Source organism: Globicephala melas, chromosome 11, assembly GCF_963455315.2.
Source record: "Globicephala melas chromosome 11, mGloMel1.2, whole genome shotgun sequence".
Taxonomy (NCBI): Eukaryota; Metazoa; Chordata; class Mammalia; order Artiodactyla; family Delphinidae; genus Globicephala; species Globicephala melas.
Genome location: NC_083324.2, coordinates 60640028 through 60664508, shown reverse-complemented (window position 1 = coordinate 60664508; position 24481 = coordinate 60640028). Strand labels below are relative to the sequence as shown.

Here is a 24481-nt window from a genome sequence, read left to right as displayed (position 1 = left end):
CTGCAGCCACCCCAATGGTGAGCCCTGAGGGAAGTTGGAGTGGAAACAGGATGCCCACCATCAAACCATCAGCCACTGCAGCTGCCCCCTGATGGTGCACCCTGAGGAGACTCAGGATGAGAAAGCACATGATACTGACCCCAGACAGCTGAGATGCATATCAAAGGAATGATTTCAGACTCTTGCATCTTCCCATATATAAATTTCTTAACTTGAGATGCCTGGTTTTCTTTAATTAACAATAATCTTTTGATGTTCTGACTACCTGGTCTTTGTTGTAAAAACTCCTGTATATCCTGGCTCCTCCCCTACCTCTTTGGAGCTCTCCTTTAGAGCTATCTGAGAGGCTGTGTCCTGGGCTTAAGTCCCCAGTTTTGTCCACCAAGTAAAATATAACTCTCAACTTTTAGGTTGTGCTTTTTTTTTTTTTTTCAGTCAACAGATCCCTCCCAGAAGTGATTCTGGAGCTGTTGACTTTGACCAAATATTATAATATGTTAAGACCTAACTCAGTATCATTTTCTGCAGTTTTTTTATGACTCTTTTGTTCCATCCCCATCCTCCTCTGTATTATGGTAGGTCCTTTGTCTGTTTCCCTATCATCTATTTTGATATATATTTCTTTTTATAAAACAGGTTTTTGAGACATACTTTGAATATGGTAATATCCATTCTTCTTTAGTGTACAGTTCTATACATTTTTACAGATTATATAGTTGTGTAACCACCACAAAATCAAGACATAGATCCATAGCATTTTATACATCGCTTTCTTTTGGTATTGTTATATCACAGTTGTTCTACTTGTTTGCATACATGTCTTCAACACAAGACTAAAAACTGCAAGAGCAGGAACAGAACTTAATTCTTTACCCCCCACACCCACTGCAGAGCCTGACAATAAACGTGTGTTCGGTAATGTGTTTATAAATAAGTTAACTAATCAATATATTGCCCTATCTTATAGAATGCACCACTTTGCACATTGTGTGTATAAAATATACATTGGTTAAATCCCACAAAAAGCTGTAACTCTCAATGTGTCCAAACCAGAACTCCCCAAAATTTATGAAATTCAGTGCTTACCATCTCCTGTTTCTGCACAGAGTTGTAAGCCCAAATTGTTCTGTGGATTAATCACCCAATGATTGCTGGTCACAGTGATATCAAAGACAAGCCAACCCACATCTAGAGCTTGGGCCTTTCTTGTGTCTAACAAGAACAGATCTGCATCCCTAAAAGAAGAAAGAGAACAGCAAAAAAGAGTTACAGGTTTGAATGAAGATCATCATTTCCTACACTTAAGTGAAAACACTGCAAAAGCATTCTTACAATAACAGGAGTTCATTAAAGGATAAGAGGAACAAAGGACTCAAGTGATGAGTAATAAGATACAGAACCTTTTATTGCTGGAATCTCAGCCCAAACCTGGTGCAGATTAGGAATATCTGACAGTAATTTCCATTTGCCTGCTCTTCACTGTCAAGTTTCCTTTACAAAGGGACTTAGTGGTCTTGGTTTCGTCCCTGATAATCAGTGTTTTCCCAAACCATTACCTATAAGTAGCAGTACACTGGCAAGTACACAAGCAAGGGTTAAACTGAATAGAGACAGAAGTGAAAGTAGCTGCTCCAGTCTGGACGGATGTGGATTCTCCAAGGAGATGGAGGGCAGGCAGGCTGTGATGCAAGCCTCTGTTTTAGAGGGAGTTTTCCTTTTGTTTACCACTTTCATTATACTTTTTTCCATTTTTATTACATATATTTTTCATTTTTATTTCATTTTCTATTTTTATTTTATAATTAATTATTTTATGGATCCCAGAGGCCAAGAGAGGGTCACCAAGTATACCACTGGATTAAGGGAGAAATCCCGTAGATTGAGCTATGGCTCTTCCCTGACTCACTTTAACACTTTCTTTGTGCACAAGTCCCCTGGGGACAGTAGTACCTATGCATATAAACTTGTATGTTTTAGGATAATCTCCACAGTGTTACTGTTATTAACATTTATCAATCTTAACTTTAGTATTAAATTTACAAATGTATGAGTATTTGTCAAACTATAATGAATTATTTTATTTATTATATCCTTACTACAGGCAGCTTCTGAGCTAAGTGCTACATCTTTTTGATGTTTAGTCATTATTTTAATTTGTTTTATTGAAGTATAGTTGATTTACAGTGTTGTGTTAATTTCTGCTGTACAAAAACATGATTCAGTTATACATATATGTATACACATCCTTTTTCATATTCTTTTCCATTATAGTTTATCACAGGATATTGAATATAGTTCCCTGTGTTATACAGTAGGACTTTGTTGTTTATCCATTCTATATATAATAGTTTGCATCTGCTAATCCCAAACTCCCAATCCATTCCCCCCCCCCACACCCCTCTCCCTTGGCAACCACAGGCCTGTTCTCTATGTGACATTTAATCTTTACAATAGATTTTTATATTGATGAAATTAAGGCTCAGATAGGTTGATGGTAAAAACAATGGAACTCCATCAAAGTAGAATAGAAATACACTATTATGCATTTTATGATTGTGCTGAATCTGACAGCATATTATTCATATGAGGAAGATCAGAGCTTTGTCATAATAAGCTATGTTAAATACTATTCTACTGTATTTTCCATCTATCTGTATCTTAGAAGTCACTTTAAAGGTGGATTACAAAATGTAAAAAACTAATTTTGGATAAAATCAAATCATGCATATTTATTATTTTCTTAGAAAAAAATCTATAATTGAAAACTGAACTATAGCAGAAGTAAAGAATATCAGTCAATATTTTAGAAGGTACCTCTCCATTTCTTTAATTAAACTTGATTTATACCATTCTTCCATTAACCTAGAGAACTTAAAATTAATGTTTTATGATCAATTATATTGTCCAGCTACCGTACACCAAAATATGCAGCTTTAATTCTCCTTCACAATTTTAATCATAGTGATTACAAAAGGAGGGTTACAGACACTTTTTCACATCCAATATAGGAATCAGTTTGAGTCACCGCAGACATACGACAGGCATATACTACAATTCAATGAAAAGATTAATTCATTCCACTTGAATTTTAAGGACCCATTATTTTCACAGTGTGTGGAATGTAAATCAAATTCTCCCTCTTCCTCCTAAATTGGAAAACCTACCAAATAAACAGAATCTAAGAAAATACGGATTATTCTTAAATTTTTGAAATATTTAAAAAGTGTCTTTGAGACTGTAATCTTGAAAATAACTTAATCACGTTATCAGCTTCTTAAACAGAAGAAAAATTCACCTTGTAGCTTGGAAAATACACAAGTGCTACCCTGCTTTCAAAGCCTGCTTTCATTTGAAATATGGTAAAGATGTTCTAATAAACTCTGCAAAGCATAAAATGCCATCCCTTGGTGTGATATAAATAAACATTTGAAAAACAAAAAAGAACAAAGAGGTAAATTCTGAGATCAATTTCAACTAGTTAACAAATATCTTTATGTAGTTATTTAGGTGTATTTTCTATTATTTTTAAATTGTGCTACTTTTCCAGAAAAAAAATTTCTCTAACTATTCATATTCAAGTCTCAACACTGCTAAGCATGTCTATGAGGAAAACAGTTTCAGTTTTAATGAATATATTTAGAAAAAGCATCAGCCAACAGACCCAAGCAAACCCTAAATACCTGAATTTCAGTGATGCAAATCTAATTCATTGGAAGATAAACCTAGGCCAACAGTATGATTTGAAAAAATCCATATATTTCTAGTTCACCTCTGAAAAGTTATGAATGATCGGTTGTCTTCATAAGCTTCATGGATTCCTATTCTTGAGCAAAACTATTTTATTTTTGACTGTTAACTTCTATTCTTTAATTTCTCCTCTTTCCTTTTGTGTAAAGAGCTCTTCTGCACTACCTACAGACAAGAGAATATGCTTTAGGAGAGTCAAGTCTATTTATTTTTTTTTTAATTTATTTTTTGGCTGTATTGGGTTTTTGTTGCTGTGTGCGGGCTTTCTCTAGTTGGGACGAACAGGGTCTACTCTTCGTCAAGGTACGTGGCTTCTCATTGCAGTGGCTTCTCTTGTGGAGCACGGGCTCGAGGCACACGGGCTTCAGTAGTTGCAGCACACGGGCTCAGTAGTTGCAGCACGTGGGCCCTCGGGCATGCAGGCTTCAGTAGTTTTGGCACATGGGTTTATGGCTCACGAGCTCTAGAGTGCAGACTCAGTAGTTGTGGCTCACGGGCTTAGTTACTCTATAGTATGTGCAATTTTCCCGGACCAGGGATTGAACCCATGTCCCCTGCATTGACAGGTGGATTCTTAACCACTGTGCCACCAGGGAAGTCCTCAAGTCTATTTTTAATAAGCACAATGGTAATAATTTTGTAATTTTCATTCATGTAGCAACTTTCATAACAGCATCTTAAAAATAAATTCCTATCCATTCTGTAGAAATCGAGACATGATTTCTTTGGAAGTATAAAATTATTCCACTAAAGAAGAGAACTTACCTCCCTGGAAGTAGCAGAATATACTAAATATATCCTATAAGCAGTATAAAATAAACTTGTTAAAGTTGCCTTGCCTTAACACTTTTACCATTTTTTTAAGAAATTCTTACAACATCTAATAAAAGAAAATTTAAAATATTAATGTATTTAAAAGGAATGCAGTACAAAGAAAATATATATGTAGAAAAATATATTCATTTGTAGCAGAAATAAATCCATAATATAATTATTTTATATGATGTACAATTACAGTAATGAAACTAAAATTAAAATCTGTATTCTAGTAAAGGAAATAAAGTCCACCTACATGGACGTATGCAAGCATTTCAGAATGTTACTGTTTTAGTATCCTAAGGCTGCCATAACAAAGTACCAGAGCCTGAGTGGCTGAAACAGTAGAAATTTATTGTCTCACAGTTCTGGAGGCTGGATGTCCAAACTCAAGGTGTTGGCAGGGTTGGTTCTGTTGAGGGCTGTGAGGGAAGAATCGCGTTGGCTTGTAGATGGCTGTTTCCTCCCTGCATCTTCATATCACTTTCCCTATGTGTACATCATTGCATCCAAATTTCCCATTTTTATAAGGACACCAGTCATATTGGATTAATACTCACCCTCATTTTAATTGAGTTACCTCACTAAAGAGTCTGTTTCCAAATAAGATCACATTCTGAGATACTGGAGGCCAGGACTTCAATATATGGATAGGGGAGAGAGAGGAACATGGTTCAACCCATAATACTATTTTAAAATATTTTTTAAAGGCAAGAATAATCCTGGATGTGAACATTCTGTGTTTATAGACATTATAGCAATTGCCCACATTGAAATGTTTTCAAAGACTAATACGTGAAAGTCAATTTATATTGATCAAAATAACTCATAATAATGAAAATTTGTATTTTTCTTTTTCAGATAGAATTTGAACCTTTGTCTTGAGTATGATACAGATCAGCATAATAATTTCTCATACAGTTAAATGAATCTATCATGCAGTTGTTAAATACAGAGTCATATTGAACAGATAAAGGATTTGCATCACTCAGATTTATTGGATATGAAATATATAGATATACTGAATACAATTAATCACAGGCAAAAAATAATATGTAGATATGTAGATACAGTTAGAATTCAATACAAATACATGTGAACATATCTTACTTCAATCATGACCAGAGGTTTAAACATATGTTTTCATGGGAAATTGGTAGGGTTGAAGATACTGCTTTGCAAGGGTGCTTTTTATTTTACTGAGAGAGGAAAGGGTTTTGTATACATGCCTTGAGAGCGTCAAAATACGAAAAGTGTAGGAACTTCACTAAAGACTGAGCAGCAGGAGCCACATTTAGCAAAATTTGAGTTATCATCATTCTTACCACTCTTTTAAAAATAAAGAGTCTTACATATCTAAGACTATGACACTGGAAGAAATAAAGTGTATTGTAACAAAATAAACTAGAATTTGGGGACCAGATAGAGCTTGAACAATAAAGGAATTCCTCAGCCTCTGTTTCCCCATGCCTAAAAGATAGTATGATAATCACTGCCTTAAGAGATTTTGTGAAGACCAAATGTAATATAATCTGAAGATCTATCTGGAAGAGAGGAAATTTTAGTTGAATCTTTACCTAGGATGTCAGACATTTTTCCCAGAAATAGAACATACAATCCTAAAATTTGTACAGAAACACAAAGACCCAAATAACCAAAGCAATCTGGAGAAAGAAGAACAAAACTAGAGGCATCACACTTACAAAGTTATACTAATCAAAAGAATTTGATATTGGCACAGAAACAGACACATAGATCAATGGGGCAGTATAAAGAGCCAAGAAATAAACCCACATATATGGGTTAATTAATTTACAATGAAAGAACCAAGAATATACAACGTGGAAAGGCAGTCTCTTCAACAAAGTGTTGTGAAAACTGGACAGCTACATGCAAAAGAATGAAACAGGACTGTTATCTTACACCATACACAACCTTAACTTAAAATGAATTAAAGATTTGAATGTAAAACCATAAAACTCCTAGAAGAAAACATAGCCAGTAAGCTCCTTGATATTGGTCTTTGCAATGATTTTTTTTTGGCTCTGACACCAAAAGCAAAAGTGACAAAAGCAAAAATAAACAAGTGGAGCAACATCAAATTAAAACGCTTTTGCACAGCAAAGGAAACCATCAACAAAATGAAAAGGCAACCTGTGGAATGGGAGAAAATATTTGCAAATCATATATCTGATAAGGAGTTATTATCCAAAATATATAAAGAACTTATACAACTCAATAGCAAAAAAAAAAAAATCTATTTAAAAATGGGCAAAGACATACAGATGGACAAGTACATGAAAAGATGCTGAACATCACTAATCATCAGGGAAATGCAAATCAAAACCACAATGAGATATAACTTCATACCTGTTAGAATGACTATTATGTATTAAAAAGACAAGAAATAACAGGTGTTGGTGAGTATATAGAGGAAAAGGAACACTTGTGCACTGTTGGTGGGAATGGAAGTTGATGCAGTCACTACAGAAAACTGTATGGAGGCACCTCGAAAAATTGAAAAAAAAAAACAACTATCATTTGGGCCAGTAATTATGGTTATTTATTGAAGAAAATGAAAACACTAACTCAAAAAGATATACACATCCCCATGTTCATTGCAATATTATTTACAATAGCCAAGATATGGAGACTACCTAAGTGTCCATCAACAGATGAATGGGTACAGAAAATGTGGCATATATATATATATATATATATATATATACACACACACAATAGAATATTATTCTGCCATAAAAAGAATGAAATCTTGCCATTTGTGACATGAGTGGACCTTGAGGCATTATAATAATTGAAATAAGCCGGATGGAGAAAGACAAACACTATCACTTATATGTGGAATCTAAAATAAAACAAAACAAAAACAACAAACAAACAAAGCCCAAGCACATAGATTAGTGGTACCAGAGGCAGGGAGTGGGAGTGAAAGAAATGGGTGAAATAGGTCCAGAGGTGTAAACTTCCAGTTATAAAATAAATAATTCATGGGACTGTAATGTACAGCATGGTAAATGTCTATAGTTAATAATACTGTATTACATATTTTGAAAGTTGCTGAGAGAGTAGGTCTTTAAAGTTCTAATTACAAGAAAGAAAATTTCTAACTAGGTATGGTGACAGAAGTTAACTGCAGTGATCATTTTGCAATATATGCAGATATTGGATCATTATATTGTATACCTGAAACTAATATAAAGTTATATGTCAATTATGCTTCAATAAAAAATACTTAAAAACGAACTAACAACAACAAAAAAATGTGTGAATTAGTGCTTTTGTTAACATAATATATCTGATGACAGCATTATACACAGACTCAAAAAAATGCTACTTTTATAACAACATAGATGAATCTGAAGACGATGAACTTTGTAATATCGTGATATATGATTCAAAATATGGCTATAGTGATGATGTCAAACGTGCATGTGAAAAGTTTGAAAAAAGTCTCTACATAGGGCTTCCCTGGTGGTGCAGTGGTTGAGAGTCCGCCTGCCGATGCAGGGCACGTGGGTTCGTGCCCCAGTCCGGGAAGATCCCACATGCCACAGAGCGGCTGAGCCCGTGAGCCATGGCCGCTGAGCCTGCGCGTCCGGAGCCTGTGCTCCGCAACGGGAGAGGCCACAGCAGTGAGAGGCCCATGTACCACAAAGAAAACAACAAAAAAAAGTCTCTACATATATATTTTCAAAGTGAAACAAGGAATATGACTACATTAATGAAATTTTATATAATGTGATTAAAATATGTAAAAATAATTATATTAATAGACGATTATATCTTTTTACTATTTAACTGCTACTATCATATTCATTATATATCTATGTCTATAAACACATCCAATTATATAAATATTCAATTTCCTCCTCTAATTTCTTTGATCTTTAACTTGAGTAAACCAAATATTTTTATACTATCGTATCATATTCTTCTTCATGATCCTTCTTATAATCAGGTACACAAACATGCTTAGTAACATACTATGTGGTTTTGGATGCTTGAAATGTTAACTCCTTCTACTTTCTACATAGCTGAATAACAGAATTAATGAAGTATTCTCATTATAAGCCCCAAATAAAAATTATAACCAGGAATGCCTGGGAGTCTACCTCTGAAAGTGAACAAAATAAATCACTGAATGCTAGAATTAAGTGGGATATAAATTATGTGCCAAACTGTTATTTGATTGATGAGAAAACTTAAAGAGAAATCAAATTATTCCCCATGGTCACTCACCCAGTTGGAAGACCAGAACCCAGGTTTCTATATTCCATTTTCAGAACACTTTCTCTTATATCACTGTAGCTCCCTTTTTAGTCCCAAACCATCCTTTAACTGCCCTCTTTACACTGAAAGATAATTGGTTTTTGGATTGGAGTACTGAAAGATTGAGCTGAGCTACCAGCCTAAAACAAGGTGGTAGACGTGGAGCCAAGGAGTGACCATGTAATCAAGTTAAGATGAGGTCATTAGCATGGGTCTTAATCCAGAATGACTGCTGCCCTTATAAGAAAAGGAGAAGAGACACAGAAGGAAGACAGCCATATGAAGACAAAGGCAGAGATGGAACTTATGTTGACCCAAGCCAAGGAATATTTGGAGCTACCAGAAGCTGGAAGAAGCCAAAAACAATCTCCCCCTAGAGGTTTTGGAAGGAGTATTGTCTTAACAAAGCTTTGATTTTGGACTTCTAATCTCCGGAAGTGTGAGAGAATAAATTTCTGTTGTATTAAGCCATCCAAGTTTGTGGTAATTTGTTACAGCAGCTCTAGGAAACTAATACACTCCCCTAGTTTTCAGAGATTAAATATTTCATATTAAATAGGAGGTGGTCAGCAATATCAAATACTGAGAAGAATGGGAAGAACAAAAAAGTGTCTAGAAGATTTGGTAGCAAGGAGAACGTTGGTGGATAATCAGTAGAGTGGAGTTATCAAACTGCAGTAGGTTGAGGGGTGAATAAAAGATAAGAAAGTGATGTATTTAAAGCAAAGTTTTATAATATGAACTTCACTAAGATATGGAGAATAGAAATAATGTGGAATAGTAGGAACAAGGACAGTAAAATAGAGGGATTTTTAGTAAACACAAGAAACATCAAATATTTATAGGACACATTTAAATACATATTTAAAAGATAGAACATCTTATACTATTTCAACACAATAAGAAATGTGAGTGGACAACACAGAAAATCTTCCAAAATAAGCTTGTGCTTGATTACTTCTCTATGACAGTGTCCTTGGAGTTCATGTGTATTGTGAAAACTTCTTTATAGATGAAATCACTTCTCAGCAGGGGGAATTAGGTAAACTAATATACATCAGATGAGTCCTTGGATGGGACCCCCATTCATCTTTTGCAAAAATCTATTTTATCAAGGATATTGTTTCATAGGCTTGTGGCAAATAAATCCTTCTGCTTGTTTCTAAATATGGTTAACAAACAGTTCTCATTGGTATATTATTACTTGAGCAGAAAGTGTAGAACTCATGGCTCCTCTGAGAAGTCTCATTATAAGTTTACCTTTATAAAGAAAAGATTGTAATTATAGGTGGAATTGGTATCTGCTAAATTTCAACAATGACTTGCTGTACTTAGGCTTTGCTTAGTAATAGAAAAAATTATTATGCCCTTTAAGTCATCTTTCTGAGGTTTTGTTTATTTTTTAAATGAAGATTAAAATAAAATCTACCTCATAAATCCCTTGCAGGGATAAAAAAACTACACAAATAAAAATATTATGCAAATTGCTATAATTGCAGTTTTCTTACCAAAACACATTTATGACAGGTAAGTATGTATATAATAAGTTGTATATCTTATGCTTCATGACAAAATTAGGGTCAGAAGTGATTTATGCAATCATTACTGTCAAAGTTCTTTAGTAACCTGCACTTATAAATTTTAGATATAGAGATTCATTCATTTTCTTTAAATTTAGTAACATTTATTGATACATATAGCCCATAATGACCTTTTGTCCCTAAATTCCATTAGAGGCAAAAAATGAAGTTGAAAACATTTCAAAAAGGAAGTAAAATTATTTATGTAATCAACAAAAGATAATGAAAGAGAAATATTCTTTAGATTTTTATGGTTTCAATTATATGTATGCATACATATGTATGTATATATAGACATTAGAGAGAGAGAGAGAGAGAAGAAACAGTTAACCAGGAGCATAAACATTCTACTGTCTAACCAAGAAGCTCTAAATCTTGCCAAGAAAAGCTTTGGGAAGTTGTCTGGAAGATATACAGATACATTTCAGAGCAAAAGTTAAAATACTGTTCTATTTCCACGAGGCATGAACCTTACAGAGAACAGAGATATCTACACTTTTCCCAAACTTTCTACTAGTAAGACGTTTTCACCTCTTTCCATCTCCTTTTGTCTCTGAATAGCTTATCATGCCTAGTAGAAATGTAATGATGGCCACCCAAGAAGAAAGCATACATCTTTCTCTGGATATCTGACATAAATACACCACACCATCTGAGAAACCTGACATACAGCTCTAAAACAGAGCACATTAACAATGGATGCAAATTAATCAATGATATTCTCTGGGGCTTATAATGTCAAAATCTTCTCTCATGTGCAATTTCAGGTTTAAAAGTGTTAGAATTTGACTTTGTTAGCTGATTGATATTTTCAGATGGCAATTATTTTTTCTCCCAAAACAAATGTGAAATAACAAGCTTCTGTAAATCTCACAGAACACCAATTTTCAGAATATCTAATTCAATGCTGTATTTACATTTAAAAGGCACATATGCAAGCTGGTAAAATAGTAATATTAGATGGAATTGAATGGCAAAAAATGGGAAAACAAGTTGAATTCCCACTATGAAAATTCAATAACTTTTCCCTCTGTGGAATTTTTTAAATTGCCAAGATACTGATAATGTTAGCAGGTTTCCTGGCACTATATCATTCCATATTTTTCCCTTGCAGAGAGATCTAAACATGGGCTACTGAATACACACACACACACACACACACACACACACGGGAGAGCGCCTCACTCAACAAGAAGCAAAGAAGTGAGACTATTACATACATAGTCCAACCACTTTTAATGCCCTCTAATGAATGAGTGATACACCCAGTTCAGGTTCCTAAGATCTCTTCCATATTATGACTCTTACGACCCCAAATATGAAATAGTCGGAGAAAAATTGACTTCATGGCATAAATTATTCCCATAATTTAGGTTTATAACTTAAATCTACAACTAGAGCAGTATTTCTCAACCTCAGCACTAGGGAAAATTTGGACCAGATCATTCTTTATTGGGTAGGGGTGTGTCCTGTTCATGGCAGAAGGTTTAGCAGCATCTTCCACTACCTACCCACTGGGTGCCAGTAGCCCTTCATCCCTCCACCCTCGCCAACTGGGACAACCAAAAATGCCTCCAGACATTGCTACATGTCTCTTGGGGGCTGAATCCCCTCAGCTGAGAACCTGAACTAGAGCTTGATCCCTGCACACTGCAGAAACACAAGCCATGCTTGTGTGCTCTCCTATATACCTAGAGCAGTCGGCACTGACCGTCTGAGTGTTAGTTATGCAGCTCTCAAGAGCTCATGAAATCTCCCTCGGTGGAAATTGTCGATGGGTATCCTGAAGTATGTCCACAGAAGAATCAAAAATCTTAGAGAAGCAGGAGGGGGGAAATGATGTCAATGTGAAACTGACTGTGGACTTGAATGATGACAGCTCAACTAAATATATCCAAGCAGGGAAGATGACAAATGACAGCTAGCAGGCTGGCTTAAAATATTTTCGCAGTGGAGCACAGAAATTGATATTCATAGCAGAACATTAGGAAAAGGTTGAATTCTACACAGCATATTTTCTTTGGGGAATATATAAATGTATATATTGTGAAAAAAATTAATTCAAGGAAAGCACTTAGCGCGGTGCCAGATGCATGTTGAGTGCCCATTAAGTGGGCAAGTGCTGACTGCTTTTCTTAGTAGTAGGACTACTAGCATTGTTCTCACTATTTAATTCTTTACACATTTAAACATTTTAATGCTTAGGAATATTTCTCCTAGGTGCCCTCTCTGTCTCTGCCTCTCTTTCTCTCTCTGTCATTATAGAAAGTTCTCCTACACTGTTGGTGGGAATGTACCTTGGTGCAGCCGCTGTGGAAAGCAATATGGAAGTTCCTCATAAAAGTAAAAATAGAGTTACAATATTCTCCACTCCTGAGCATATATCCAGATAAAACTATAATTCAAAAAGGTACATGTGTACCTATGTTCATAGCAGCACTATTCACAATAACCAAGACATGGAAACAACATAAATGTCCACTGACAGATGAATGGATAAAAAAGATGTGGTACATATATACAATGGAATATTACTCAGCCATAAAAAAGAACAAAATAATGCCACTTGCAGCTATATGGATGAAACTAGGGAATATCATACTAAGTGAAGTAAGTCAGAAAGAGAAAGACAAATACCATATGATATCACTTTTGTGTAGAATCTAAAATATGACACAGATGAGCCAATCTATGAAACAGAAAAAGACTCAAGTCATAGAGAATAGACTTGTGGTGGCCAAGGTTGAGGAGGGGTGGGGGAAGGAAGGACTGGGGGTTTGGGGTTAGCAGATGCAAACTATCATATATAGGATGGATAAACAACAAGGTCCTACTGTATAGCACAGTGAACTATATTCAATATCCCATGATAAACCATAATGGAAAAGGATATGGAGAAGAATATGTGTGTATACATATATATATATATATATATTTATATAAAACTGAGTCACTTTGCTGTACAGCAGAAATTAACACCACATTTTAAATCAACTATACTTCAATTTTAAAAAGTCAAAGAAATAGACTTAAAAAAAAAAGTTCTTTCTCATCTTCAAAGGCCCAACTCAAGGGTGAACTCCTCCTAGTGGCTTTCCCCAAGGGCCCTCAGCCTTCCATGTGAAGAATTAATTTCCCCTTCATTTGTATTTTGTATTCATTTGTACAACACGTAGTACATACTTACATCATACTGCTTAGCGCATTGCATTATAGTTATTAAAGCCTGTGTGTGGCAAGCTAACCCCAACCCCTGCCTCAGGCTATGAACTGTAAGGATCTTATTTACTCTCCTTGTGTACCCTGTGCTGGCCACATGTAAGTTGCTCAGGAAAAGCATGTCCAACTCAGCTGAATTATCTGGAAAATTCAATCATGTGGAAACCTCATTTCCCAATAATGCCAGATACGTGAGGGGTGACTGAAGAGAAATGCCTTCTACACAGAATTTGGGGCTGTCAGCTTCACGTGAAAAGATTAAATGAGTGAAACGATGTGTATTAAGTTTTTACCAAGAAAAATAAAGATTTGGATAAATATCAGAACACTTTTAAATGGCACGCATTGACATATGAGTAGGGATAAACAGGGAGGTGGGAGATAGTAGGAATAAAACATATAATTTTAAGAGTTTTAGGTCTTGCTAAGATAAATAAGTGCAAAAAGAGATGACATCATGGGTCTGTCTCTTTCATATTTGATCACATAACATTGTCAAAGGATTTCTAGATGAGATGGTTAACAGACCAGAGAGCGTCTTGAATATAAAACATATCTATAAAACATCGGTCTAAATTACTTCAAGGATCCCCACCTTGAAACTCCTAGATGATATGTTATGGGAAGTGAGCTTTAAATATGTGAAATTATACACACACACACACACACACACACACACACACACACACGTCTGCATTGTCAAATGCACTGCCTTAAAGAGTACAGTCTGCACTGACTTTTCAATTGTTTCTTAGTTTAATTCAAAACACTATTACACACTACTATATATAAAATAGATAACCAACTAGGACCTATTGCATAGCACAGGGAACTGTAGTCAATATCTTGTAATAACCTATAATGGAAGAGAATGTAGAAGAAAAAAATATATATGTATATACACGTATGTATAACTGAACCACTTTGCATTATACCTGAAACTAACACAACATTGTAAATCAACTATAGTTCAATAAAAAAATTTTAAAAAAGAAACAGTACATAAATAAAATCCACAAGTTTGAAGACAAGTTTGAAGAGGTGACTTTAGGCTTGAAAATGTCTAGAGGTACAAGTTTATTTTCATATATCCATTTTAGTTCTTGATTTGATAACTATATGAAAACACAAATACTCAACAAATAATATTTGGATGTTAAAATGTGTTTCTCAAATTGAAATTCTTTCCATTTTACTGTGATCACATGATATATAAATGAAGTATCTTTAATCCTTCCTCTTCAATTTCAGAGAATTAAAGTCAAGGTTCCCAATTGGCAGGAATATTTTCCATAAAACAGGGGAAAGAAAAAAATTTATTTATCTTCATTTGCTGTGGGAAAAAAAATGCCTCTTGTAGCTTAAGAAGAAAATAAGAGCAACTTATTTTTTTAATCCTTTATTTTGTTCAGTTTAGTTTTGATTTTTACCCCTCTCTACCTGGAAATGTTTGGATGGTTATTTGGTAAAGAAACATGTAACATACTGTTGTTTCATTACCTTCACTTGCTCAACTATGCTTATGCTTGTTTTGATTACAAAAGTAATTTTCACTATAAAAATTTAGAAAGTACAGAAAAGGGGGAAAATTAAAATTTAAAATTACCTGCAAGCTTTCAATGAACACTTGCTGCTTCCTTCCAATCTGTTTTCCACATGAATTCATCCTAACATAATTATGTATATTATGTGTAAATAAAGTTTGTTTCCTGTTTTGTTAAATTAACATTACAGCCTGAGCACTTTCCAGTGTTACTAATATATTTTTAAAATACAATTTATACTTGCTCTATGAAGTATAGCATTTCCATTTTCCATGAAACAAAGTGCAACTTTTTCTCTTCTGTTTAAAATTAAAATGTTCTCAGTCTATGCTATGGTAACCAACAATACTGTGAAAAACATTTATATGTGAATCCTTTTCTAATTTTCTATATCTCTGATACTTCTGTAAAATAAATTCATAGATAAGCAGTTTCCCATCCTCTTGAACTGTATTTTTTTTTTTACATCTTTATTAGAGTATAATGGCTTTACAGTGTTCTGTTACTTTCTGCTGTATAACAAAGTGAATTAGATATGTGCATACATATATCCCCATATCCCCTCCTTCTTGTGTCTCCCTCACACCCTCCTTATCCCACCACTCTAAGTGGTCACAAAACACCGAGCTGATCTCCCTGTGCTATGCAGCTGCTTCCTGCCCGCTATCTATTTTACAATTGGTAGTGTATATATGTGAATGCTACTCTCTCACTTCGTCCCAGCTTACACTTCCCCCTCCCTGTGTCCTCAAGTACATTCTCCACATCTGCGTCTTCATTCCTGTCCTGCCCCTAGGTTCATCAGAGCCATTTTTTTTTTTTTTTAGATTCCATATATATGTGTTCGCATATTGTATTTGTTTTTCTCTTTCTGACTTACTTCACTCTGTATGACAGGGTCTAGGTCCATCCACCTCACTACAAATAACTCAATTTCGTTTCTTTGTATGGCTGAGTAATAATCCATTATACATACGTGCCCCATCTTCTTTATCCATTTATTGGTTATTGGACAATTAGGTTGATTCCATGTCCTGGCTATTGGAAATAGAGCTACAATGAACATGCTGGTACATGTATCTTTTTGAATTACGGTTTTCTCAGGGTATATGCCCAGTAGTGGGATTGCTGGGTCATATGGTAATTCTATTTTTAGTTTTTTAAGGAGCCTCCACACTGTTCGCCACGGTGGCTGTATCAATTCACATTACCACTAACAGTGCAAGAGGGTTCCCTTTTCTCCACACTCTCTCCAGCATTTATTGTTTGTAGATTTTTTGATGATGGCCATTCTGAATGGTGTGAGGTGATACCTCATTGTGCTTTTGATTTGCATTGCTCGAATGATTAGTGATGTTGAGCATCCTTTCATGTGTTTGTTGGCAATCTGTATTTCTTCTTTGGAGAAATGTCTATTTAGGTCTTCCACCCATTTTTGGATGCATTGCTTTTTTTTCTGAAATTGAGCTGCATGAGCTGCTTGTATATTTTGGAGATTAATTCTTTGTCAGTTGCTTTGTTTGCAAATTTTTTTTTCCCATTCTGAGGGTTGCCTTTTCGTCTTGTTTATGGTTTCCTTTGCTGTGCAAAAGCTTTTAAGTTTCATTAGGTCTCATTTGTTTATTTTTGTTTTTACTTGCATTTCTCTAGGAGGTGGGTCAAAAAGGATCTTGCTGTGATTTGTGTCATAATGTGTTCTGCCTATGTTTTCCTCTAGGGGTTTTAAGTGTCTGGCCTTACATTTAGGTCTTTAATCCATTTTGAGTTTATTTTTGTGTATGGTGTTAGGGAGTATTCTAATTTCATTCTTTTACATGTAGCTGTCCAGTTTTGCCTCACCACTTATTGAAGAGGCTGTCTTTTCTCCATTGTATATTCTTGCCTCCTTTAACAAAAATAAGGTGACCATATGTGCATGGGTTTATCTCTGGGCTTTCTATCCTGTCCCATTGATCTGTCTTTCTGTTTTTGTGCCAGTACCATACTGTCTTGATTACTGTAGCTTTGTAGTATAGTCTGAAGTCCAGGAGCCTGTTTCCTACAGCTCCATTTTTCTTTCTGAAGATTGTTTTGGCTATTCGGGGTCTTTTGTGTTTCCATACAAATTGTGAAATTTTTCGTTCTGGTTCTGTGAAGAATGCCATTGGTAGTTTAATAGGGATTATATTGAATCTGTAGATTGCTTTGGGTAGTATAGTCATTTTCACAATGTTGATTCTTCCAATCCAAGAACATGGTATATTTCTCCATCTGTTTGTATCATCTTTAATTTCTTTTATCAGTACCTTATAGTTTTCTGCATACAGGTCTTTTGTCTCCATAGGTAGGTTTATTCCTAGATATTTTTTTCTTTTTGTTACAGTGGTAAATGGGAGTGTTTTCCTAATTTCTTTTTCAGATTTTTCATCATTAGTGTATAGGAATGCAAGAGATTTCTATGCATTAATTTTATATCCTGCTACATTACCAAATTCATTGATTAGCTCCAGTAGTTTTCTGGTAGCATTTTTAGGATTCTCTATTTATAATATTATGTCATTAGCAAACAGTGAAAGTTTTATTTCTTCTTTTCCAATTTGTATCTTTTAATTTCTTTTTCCTCTCTGATTGCTGTGGCTAACACTTCCAAAACTATGTGGAATAATAGTGGTGAGAGTGGGCAGCTGTGTTGTTTTCCTGATCTTAGAGGAAATGGTTTCAGTTTTTCACCATTGAGAACAATGTTGCTCTGGGTTTGTCATATATGGCTTTTATTATGTTGAGGTAGGTTCCCTCTATGCACACTTTCTGCAGAGTTTTTATCATAAACAGGTGTATTCTGTTGTTTTTGGATGGAATGTCCTATAAATATCAATTAAGTCCATCTTGTTTAATTTATCATTTAAAGCTTGTGTTTCTTTATTTATTTTCATTTTGGATGATCTGTCCATTGATGAAAGTGGGATGTTATAGTCCCCTATTATTATTTTGTTACTGTCCATTTCCCCTTTTGTGGCGGTTAGTATTTGCCTTATGTAATGAGGTGCTCCTATGTTGGGTGCATAAATATTTCCAAATGTTATATCTTCTTCTTGGACTGATCCCTTGATCATTATGTAGTGTACTTCTGTGTCTCTTGTAATAGTCTTTATTTCAAAGTCATTTTGTCTGATATGAGAATCATATGAGAATCGCTACTCCAGCTTTTTTTGATTTCCATTGCATGGAATATCTTTTTCCATCTCCTCACTTTCAGTCTGTATGTGTACCTCAGTCTGAAGTGGGTCTCTTGTAGACAGCATATGTACGGGTCTTGTTTTTGTATCCATTCAACCAGTCTATGTCTTTTGGTTGGAGCATTTAGTCAATTTACATTTAAGGTAATTATCCATATGTATGTTCCTATTACCATTTTCTTAATTGTTTTAGGTTTGTTTTTGTAGGTCTTTTCCTTCTCTTGTGTCTCCTGCATAGAAGTTCCTTTAGCATTTGTTGTAAAGCTGATTTGGTGGTGCTGAATTCTTTTAACTTTTGCTTATCTGTAAAGGTTTTAATTTCTCAGTCTAATCTGAATGAGATCCTTGCTGGGTAGAGTAATCTTGGTTGTAGTTTTTTCCCTTTCATCACTTTAAATATGTCCTACCACTCCTTTCTGGCTTGCAGAATTTCTGTTGAAAGATCAACTGTTAACCTTATGGGGATTCCCTTGTATGTTATTTGTTTTTTTTCCCTTGCTGCTTTTAATATTTTTTCTTTCGGTTTAAGTTTTGATAGCTTGGTTAGTATGTGTCTTGATGTGTTTCTCCTTGGATTTATCCTGTATGGTACTCTCTGTGCTTCCTGGACTTGATTGACTATTTCTTTTCCCATGTTAGGGAAGTTTTCAACTATAGTCTCTTTAAATATTTTCTCAGACCCTTTCTTTTTCTCTTCTTCTTCTAGGCCCCCTATAATTCGAATATTGGTGTGTTTAATATTGTCCCAGAGGTCTGTGGGTCTGTCCTCAATTTTTTTCATTCTTGTTTCTTTACTTTGCTCCCTGGCAGTTATTTCCACCATTTTATCTTCCAGCTCACTTATCCGTTATTCTGTCTCAGTTATTCTATATTGATTCTTTCTAGAGTATTTTTAATTTCAGTAATTATGTTGTTCATCACAGTTTGTTTGATCTTTAGTTCTTCTAGATCCTTGTTAACTGTTTCTTGTGTTTTCTCCATTCTGTTTCCGAGATTTTAGAGTATCTTTACTCTCATTACTCTGAATTATTTTTCAGGTAGGTTACCTATTTCTTCTTCAATAAATTTGGTCTTGTAGGTTTTTACCTTGCTCCATCATCTGTAACATATTTTCTGTCGATCTTTTTTTTCTTTTGTTTTTTATGAGTGGTGCTGTATTCTTGTCTTACTGGTTGTTTAGCCTGAAACGTCCAGCACTGGAGTTTGCAGGCAGTTGGATAGAGCTCAGTCTTGGTGTTGAGATGAGGACCTCTGGGTGGCCTCACTCTGATTGATATTCCATGTGGTCTGAGGTTCTCTGTTAGTCCAGCGGTTTGGACTCAGAGCCCCCACCACAGGAGCTCAGGCCAGACCTCTGGCCTGGGAACCAAGATCCTGCAATCATGTGACTGGCGAAGTAATGGTCCCTAAAAGACACGGACATCCAAGTCCCTGGAACCACCTGGCTGATGCACGGCAATGGGGTCCAAAGTTGCCAGAAGGGCCGGGCAGTGGCCTGAGGAGCACAGGGTGGCCTTGTCTCCTCAGAGTCAGAGCCAGGCCATCTGCATTGCCTGCAGCACCCAGAGTGCCAAGGACTCCACTTGGGCTTGACAGAAGTCTGCACCCCGGATTCATGTCTGAGGCCCCTTGAACTGTATTTTAAAGGAGAATTTAACTATTTATCTAAAACTTGGGTTTTCAGGAACAAGTTCACAGATAGCTCCAACTGCTCATAAGTTGGGTGGTGTTCATTTCATTACTAGACTTAAGAATGTACCAATTCCTTTCATATGAATCAAAGATCAGCTAATTTTTTATTAAGGAAAGTCACCTAGCATCATTTTGCTTACTTTATCTTAACATAAACAGTAGCAAATGGTAGCTACTCTTATTATAGTAACCACCTACTTTTGGTTACCCTTTGTATACAACCCTCTAAATCCTAGTAAAATAGTTGCGCCTATTAAGCTGTTAACTGATATATTTATTAAGTATCAACTCTGGTCTTTGCATTGTGATAAGCACCAGTCTTTCCCACATCATTTGAAATATTTTTATTGTTCTGAAATGCTTATTTTTGCTTTTATTTTTGTCTATAGATTTTTAAACTGAGACTCCAAGATGTACATCAATTTCCCCATGTGGGAATTCCGAAGACCCTGCTCTTATTACTATATGCTACCATTTTCTACAAAGGCTTTGAAATTCTACACAGAAACCTGAAATACACTAAGAGGCGTATATGCTGTTTCTATATCTTATGTCCCTTAAATGTCTTTCTTTGGCAGAGAAAGTGGAGTGTTAAAAGGGGATCCTAGATTTACAGACAATAGCACAGCACAGGGTTGCATTTTCTTACACTGTGGATTAACGAACCACTGACAGTGGATGACTGCCTTTTTCAAAGATAAGGAAGGCATTTTGTGAGAGATTCTCCCACCTGGTCAATGATACATAAAATTGAAATGTACAGTATGCATGTGTACATTTGTATGTTTCAGACATTGAAGCAAATAATTGGGGGAAAAAATTCCATACCCATTACCAAAAACAAATACACAGAAGACAATAGGTATAGCATAACCCTACAGGAGAAAATCATAATTCAGCAACAATACTTAATAGTAAATGTTCAAAAAATGTGAACTTGGTAGAATTGAATCAATATTGAATTGAATTTACTGAATTAAAAATTTCAAAATAATTTTCATTAAATTGAGTAGAATCCTATCCAATCTCTGCCACCCTAGAGTCTGGAATGGTAGAGTGAGACAACACCAATCAAAGAGATACATGTACTTTAGATTTTAGAAATCATTTTCAAAGATTTAGGAAAAGTATCAGTGAAATTCTGGATCTTAGAGTAGATTAAGTACACATGTTAAAATAAGTAAAGTCTTAGCCAAATTATACCCAAGAATACTCAAAGAGCAGGCAGATGGAGTTGTAGAAACATTGAAAATAATATGTTTAACATCAGTTATAATTAGAGAAATACCAAAGTTTCAAGATAGACAAATGTTCCATTTTTAGAGAGAAATGAAACTTCCAAAAATTATGAGATCTGATTAAGCATCAATACTCATAAATATTTCAAATGTATTATTAATAAAAATCAGCATGGGTTCATTCATAAATAAATCTATATATTATTATCAATGGACTCTTCTATTAGTCCTTTATTCTCATCATTGTTATTATGTTTTAAATTATGTAACTGTAGTTAACATACTTAGAAAATAGAGTGAAAGAAACCTCAAAGGGTAGCTAGTTCAATGGATGACATTCAAAAATATCCTGAGCAGGGCTTCCCTGGTGGCGCAGTGGTTGAGAGTCCACCTGCCAATGCAGGGGATACGGGTTCGTGCCCCAGTCTGGGAAGATTCCACATGCTGCGGAGGGGCTGGGCCCATGAGCCATGGCCGCTGAGCCTGCGCCTCTGGAGACTGTGCTCCGCAACGGGAGAGGCCACGACAGTGAGAGGCCCGCGTACCGCAAAATATATATATATATATATCCTGAGCAGATAGAAAAATGGACCTAAATAAAAGTTAGGACCTTTAATTGTGATCAGTGTAAATGTCTATATTTAGTTTCAAACAATTAATTAATAAATAGGGGCCTGCTGTACAAACATTTCCTGTAAAAAATACTTGGTATGTTGAATAACCAAGTACAAATTCAACTTTCATAAAAATATATTGTGAATGGTCAAAAGGTAAGATAATTCAAGTATTTTAGGATATGTTCATGGAAGAAGTATCCCATTCATGGGTAATGATAATTTCAAAACTGTATCAAACAAATTCATAGTGCTGAGACTAAAAAAAAAAAAAAAAAAAAAAATCACTTAAGACACTATCCCTTCTTTAAGGAGCTCACCAGCCCAAGTGTGGAAACAGATGCAGAAAAGAAGAATTATAAATAAAATATTTGTTAGCTATGGCAATATAATTAGATGGTATTTGGAGCATTATTTTCAATTCTAGTCATTTAATTTTAAAAGACACCCCCATTATTTAGTATTTAAAAGAATAATGTAGTATGCCAGGCTCTGTCCCTGTGAGAAAAAAATTAGTATCCTCATTTTATAACTGGAACCACAGGATTGAGATTTAACACAAAAAACAAAAAATTCACCCACAGACAAATAGCTAGTACGTGTTAGAGCTGAGAAAAGAACAGAGATCTTTCTGCCTTGAAATTAGTGCTCTTAAAATAACAGTGTACAGAGACCAGTATTTATTAAGGTGTGTCTTGCTAAACCAGTGTTTCATAGGATATTAAGTATTACAGACCCAAAGAAAAAGATTCCATAGTCGAATAATTTTGAGGAAGACTAGGAAAAACCAAATTGACAAGTTTCTTTACCATAAAGACCTTGCAAGACTTTACTATTCTGATATGCATCGTGAATCTCCTAAAACACGGTCTAACAAGTAGACTTTTCAAATGCTTTTGAACCCAGAAGCTTTTTATTCTTTTTCTTCATTGAGTATTGTGAGGGGCTAGTGTTCTATGGAACACCCATTGAGAAATCCTACTCACTAGAAGACCAAGAAAAATCCAAAGGCCAGGAACTAGAAATATTCAGTAAGGAGAGAAAGAGGCCTTAGTGAGCTTATGACAGCTGTCTTTAAATATTTATCTCATCAAACAAGGACATAGTATTTCATCAAAGGGAAAATCTAGATTTAATGAATGGAAGACAAATTTCACCTCAATATAATATTCCAATAAGAATTTTCTTTAAAAATGTAAGAGCTGTCCAACAAAAGTGCTAATCATTTGTAAAAGGTGTTACCCAAGCAATTTCTGCACTGGTCTGAAAACACCACTAAAGTCCCTTTCTAATTCTTATATGTGATGGCTCATTTGCAGTAATTATCAGCTGAGGTTATCATACATTCAGTATTTCAGATTCTCTGTCTATTTTTGTACCATTTTGAATTAAGCATTTTATAGACAGAAGACATACAGGTTAACTGTCAGAATCTATTGCAAATACAATGTCTTCCATCAAAATCCACATAACACTAAACAGAGTTTACACTATGCCAGGGAAAAATAAAGCCACTCATCTCCAATTTATAAAACAACAAGTAATTTAAATCATCTTAATTATAAATTTCATATGTGCAGAATAAAATGAAAGTTTTCTCATTTACAAATGAAGGGCCTGAAAATCACATACAGGGGAGCATGAGACCCTCTAGCACACAGATTGGTGTAAGGAGTAGGAAAAGCTGTGAAATGTACAAGACACATTTCAGATCAGTTACATGTATCTTTCATGTGTCTATACCTGCCTTGATGCCATTACATTCAAAGAAGCATGACTTGCTAGACAACGTGGGTTATCAATGGATTTTACTACAATGTAACATTTATTTGCTAGGATAATAAGTCAGATATAAATTTGATACCTATTTGTGTATTCCTTGATGATCTGATATATGCTAATCTTAATTGTTTCATTTTCAAATCGGCTGTTGCTCCGGTCCTTATATATCCTGAATTCTGCTGCTGTCACTGCTTCTCCATGAGGAATCTGAGTAAGATCAAACCGGAATTCTTTGTAATGCCTTCGCTGGTGAGAAAAATCCTTGTCTCTTTCAACTGGAAAAAAAAAAAAGGAAGTAAAAAGTTAGGCCTTTATAAAGTATGGAAATTAATGGTAAATTCTTTCACTTTGAAAACAAACAAGCAGGATGTTATAAAACTGGGAAAACATAAAACCACAGACTCATATATGTTTCCAGTTGAAGGAAATTCCACAAACCAACAGCCTTTAGTTCAAAAGCAATATAACCTCTGTGGTTTTATACAAATTCCTGGCTCCTAAATGGAAAGGTTATCCAAAAATGTTTTTAAAAGTGAAGGTTGTAAAGTTATTACTAGTGTGTATCAAGTACCAGAACAGAGAAGGTTTCATACAGGAATTAGCATTCTGTGATAGAAAGCTCCAGAGTTCCAGGTGAAGTCAATGGTGAGATTTAGCACAGTTGAGGGAGGAAAGTCGGAAGGAGGCCCGAGGAGCTGCTGGCACAGCTGGGGCTGTGTTTATGAAATTTTAGAGGTCAAGGAA

The 24481-nt window shown here is 35.0% G+C and overlaps 1 protein-coding gene across 1 annotated transcript in view; it reads right to left on the bottom strand.

Moving 5' to 3' along the window:
* BMP5 (bone morphogenetic protein 5) overlaps positions 1–24481 on the bottom strand; it is a 118244-nt gene that overhangs the window by 37837 nt on the left and 55926 nt on the right. Inside the window, exons 2-3 of the mRNA XM_030840979.2 lie at positions 23820–24012; positions 1087–1235 (exon numbers count right to left, since the gene is read on the bottom strand). Coding sequence (XP_030696839.1) covers positions 1087–1235; positions 23820–24012 — 342 coding nt within the window. The remainder of the gene's footprint in view (positions 1–1086; positions 1236–23819; positions 24013–24481) is intronic.